The sequence below is a fragment of the Propithecus coquereli genome, unplaced genomic scaffold (genome assembly GCF_000956105.1).
Source record: "Propithecus coquereli isolate 6110/MARCELLA unplaced genomic scaffold, Pcoq_1.0 Scaffold91, whole genome shotgun sequence".
NCBI lineage: Eukaryota > Metazoa > Chordata > Mammalia > Primates > Indriidae > Propithecus > Propithecus coquereli.
In genome coordinates this window covers 4,639,605-4,644,000 of record NW_012155396.1, presented here as the reverse complement: position 1 = coordinate 4,644,000, position 4,396 = coordinate 4,639,605, and the positions used below count along the sequence as shown (strand labels likewise).

Sequence of the window (4,396 nt, the reverse complement as noted above, 5' to 3'; positions counted from 1 at the left end):
GAACTCCTGAGCTCAAACAATCCGCCCGCCTCGGCCTCCCAGAGTGCTAGGATTACAGGCGTGAGCCACCGCGCCCAGCCTTCCATACCTTTTTATTGAACAATATATCTTGAAAATTATTTCATATCAGTATAGAACTGCCTCATTCTTGTTAATGGTTGCATAATATTCTATTATAAGGATGTACCATCATTTATTTAACCAGTTTGTCCTACATTAATGGGCATTTAGGTTGTTTCCAATCTTTCATTACTATAAACAATGCTGCAATGAATAATAGGCTTGCGTCATTTGAGATGTGTAACTGTAATCCAAACAACACTGCTAACTTCCCTACCAGAGCTACCCTGAGGGAGAGTCTGTATCCAGTTCCCTGAAAAGAAATGGACTAATGAGTAATCATCTTATACATTAATAGAATAAGTGTCCAGAATTAGGAGGTGCTCAATCTTATGTAGTAGTCAGTGTCTATCTACAGAGCTCACAAAGTAGTCAGTCCACAAATATTTACTAATGATTTAAAAAAATTCAGTGAGATGGACACCTCAATGATCTGAAGCCCCACTCACCATGGTCCTGGAATGTTTCCATTTGGTTAGTTTATTGAGCAACCTCAGGAGGTTGATACAGGAAAAGAGGTTTCTCCAACAGAACTGGTTGTTGTCTCCAGCTTCCTGTAATAAGGAACATCCATCATTATCTCAACACCCACAAGGCTTTCATTCCTAAAGAAGGCCTGAAGTCACTGTTGGTCAGTTTAGGTGAGGTGTTTCAGTATGAAATGCTCCCTCCTCACCCCTGCTCTTCACATTGACATCTTAAAGCACACAACATCTTTCATATGAAAACCCTCTCTGCTGCTAATCCTGGAAGACTTTTTACCCCGATCAAGTACGGATTAGAAAGATGATACATGAACACAGGAACATGATTCGTAAGCTTTCTTGTGTAGCTTATTACTTTAGGATCAGAACAGAGATGATAGAGTTTTATCCCTGTATACAGGTAATTTGCACTTACACAAGCTTTGTTTGTAATTGCTAGGAATTAGGTCTCATTCTGGTAGATTTTAAACTATGCTGGGCGGATCTGGCATTTATTATAGTCGAATTTTTAAATCAACCCCCACCATCCTTCATCAAACCCTACTGCAGTCAGATGCTTAATTCTTCAGCATGGAAGGAAAAATGGCAGATGGTTTATTCTAACCAGGTGTTTTTCTTATACGTTTCTTGATAGCTTATGAGCACCTAACCAGAGATAACAGATGGATGTCAGATTAGAAACAGGTATCTACTCATAGAAACATTTTTCGGGGATAAAAATAACAGTCCCTATGTGATTCTGAGGTCTGCAAATACATACTAGTGTCAGAAGCTATATAAATCAATGAGCATGCATGACAGCCAAACCAACATCTTGGAAATTCCTCATGTCTGCAGTGTGATAGGAGAATGTAGTAGTAGAAGACGTGTAGAAGTGAGCTGCTGTCTGATGAATGGAAAATTACCTCCTCCTCCCCCAAATTAATTTGAAGCAAGCAAGACAGGCATACATCTAATGTGGAATGAACATTCAAGATTTTTGAGGGTATTAGGCTCTCCTAATACCAAGGACCAAAAAATTTCAGGAAAACTTTTTAGAAATATTATTTAGAAATAATATCCTCCTTCCTATAGTAAATGCTCAATACTGGGCTTAGAATTAGTCCCAGGAGAACAAACTTTCTGCTTCTGGGGAAACTTCCATGAGAGTTTCCACCCCAGTGCATCAGCTAGTTTGGCTTGCCCAAAACATACCAGGTTCTACAGACATTGTATCTTGTGTAGTTAACAGAAAAAGATAGATTTTTAAATTTTTAAGCAGCAGGGGAAACATAAAACACGGGATAGGTAAGTATATTTCTACTTTGAGCTTCCTTTATCCTGATTTCCAATATGCTAGAGGCATAAAAAAAACTTGCATTCTTTAGCGCTTCAAAGAATAATATGGGAATGGAGGTGTGGCCTTACAGAAGCATTGGGTAGGTACCAGGGTACCTGGATTATGCCTCAGCCCTGACTGTATGATCTTAGGCAAATGATTTCCCTTCTGTTTCCTAGCGGTTGAACTAGTTAAGCTTTAAAATTGTTTCAACTCTGGCCATTCTATAACTCTGTGATTTACTCGGACTTTCTCTAGTTGAAAAGAACTGCCTCATTCTTTTTAATGGAGGCATAATATTCTATTATAAGGATGTACCATCATTTATTTAACCAGTTGGTCCTGTATTAGTGGGCATTTAGGTTGTTTCCAATCTTTCATTATTATAAACAATGCTGCAATGAATAATCTTGGACTTGCATAATTTGGGATGTGTGACTATAATCCAAACAACATTGCTAACTTCCCTGCCAGAGATACCTTAAGGGAGGGTCCATATTTAGTTCCCTGAAAAGAAATGGATTAGTGAGTAACCAAGTGAAGTTTCAAAGTTTTCAAAGAGAAGCTGTGAGTGAGGGTAAGCTGATTGTGGCTGCCTTTTCCTCAGAGCTCAGTCTCAGGAGTCCCAGGAAAGGTACCACAGTTCCCTCCCCGAAGATATTCTCAGCTGCCCATGGCCTGGCTCTCCTTTTCTTCTGATAAGGCTTCCCAGACAACTGTAACTAGCCCTACTTCTTCCTGTCACCAGATGCTGCCTGGAGCTGGCGCTGAAGGCACACATGCTGGTCAGTGGCTCTCTCTGGACAGCCAAGCTCCACTGTTTTGTCTCCTTTGCTTGCAGCAGCAAGCTCTACCCAGAGCACTGCTCCAGCTTCTGCCTTGTTCCAACTCAGCAGATAATCGTTTTCCCAGCAGACCTTCAGTTCCATGGTGCCTGTTAAGATTTGCTAGACTCAAGGGTTTTTTCATGTTTATGTTCATTTAAGGCAGGTTACCTATCTCTCTTTTTCTCTCTCTGTTTTTTTTTTGGAAGACTCAGCATATTAAGCAAGTTGTAAACCTCTGTGAGGAGACATTTTGTGAACAGCAGTACACAGTCACATTCTCTCTGAAGTACCAGGAACATTCTCTTGAGAGGATGTTCCTGGTATTTCATATTAGCTAAAGCAAGACCTTCACTTACTTTCAATTAGCTGAAGTTAAAAAAGAAAACATTTGCCCAAATTCCACTCTCACAAATAAATATTTGTTTGTAGTACACCTTGGGTCTAAAGGTTCAGTTCAGGGACCACATATTAACCTTTCAGAGCATCTCCAAAACACTATGAAGGCTCTGTTCTCAAAGATCCATCCATAGTTCAGCTGAGTAAGCCAAGCCAAATAAAAATCCAGGCTATGCCAATTATGTAGACAATTAACTCAGATGACTAAGGGAAGAATGGAGTGTTTCCTCGTTTTGGACTAAGAAAATCAGATTGGTTAGAATCTGAGCACAAAAATGGACTTGGCTGTTCTCCAATTTTGTCATCCACAGAAGCAAAAACTGAGGCCCAGAGAGGGGAAGGGGCTTGCCCAAGGTCATATAAGTGCCCAATCTTATTGCATTGGAAGACTCTGCCTTTGTTTACCATTCACTTTCTCGTTGAAATTCTGGAATCCTAGACACAGATGATTTCTGAGAGAAAATTTGGTTTGATCTGCTTTCTGAGCTTTTCTTGAAGACCTAATAGTAGAGAAGCCCTTTCTTATGTCCTACTATAATTTCTACTTCAAACCAGAAGAAGGTAAATTTCCAGGAAAAACAACAATAACAAAAAAGCCAGTGAGGTTTACTGCTTTAAAGTGGAGCATTTGACTGAGTTCGGTCAGCCAATATGATCAGACTGAGCCCTTAAAAAAGGGCTTCTAAGAATGGGACCTAATACTATACCTCAAACCTCCATAACAGCTTATTGAGGTCCGTAAGTGACAAACCAGCTCTGCACTGAGAAATCAAAATTATTAATATTAACTTGGTTGTTTTATAATGAATCTAGGAGAATTTTGTAGACCAAGGAAAGCTGAATGCTCATCTAATGACCTCACCTCTCTTCCTTTTATAGATGAAACTCCTATAATCTACAGGAAACCTGCTCAAGATCCCTTATAGTTAGTAGTGGCAAAGTTAGGTTTGTCTGTCTTTTCTATACTCCCAATTAGTCTATTTCTTTGCTTTATGCTTCACATTTCCCATATCATGTCAGCCCTGCATTTATTTAAAACTATTGCGAAAACATTTGCTAGGTCTTAATACTTACTGATTGCAAATTCACAATAATAGCTATTTCTCCTCTTTCGATCCATTTCTTTTGTTTTTTGAGACAGAGTCTCACTCTTTTGCTTGGGCTAGAGTGCCGTGGCATCAGCCTAGCTCACAGCAACCTCAAACTCCTGGGCTCAAGCAATCCTTCTGCCTCAGCCTCCTGAGTAGCTG

The 4,396-nt window shown here is 39.7% G+C and overlaps 1 protein-coding gene across 1 annotated transcript in view; it reads right to left on the bottom strand.

Moving 5' to 3' along the window:
* The window catches only part of STRIP2 (striatin interacting protein 2), a 69,593-nt gene that overhangs the window by 31,063 nt on the left and 34,134 nt on the right, over positions 1-4,396 (bottom strand). Inside the window, exon 19 of the mRNA XM_012664805.1 lies at positions 570-674. Within this exon, the coding sequence (XP_012520259.1) occupies positions 570-674 (105 nt within the window). The remainder of the gene's footprint in view (positions 1-569; positions 675-4,396) is intronic.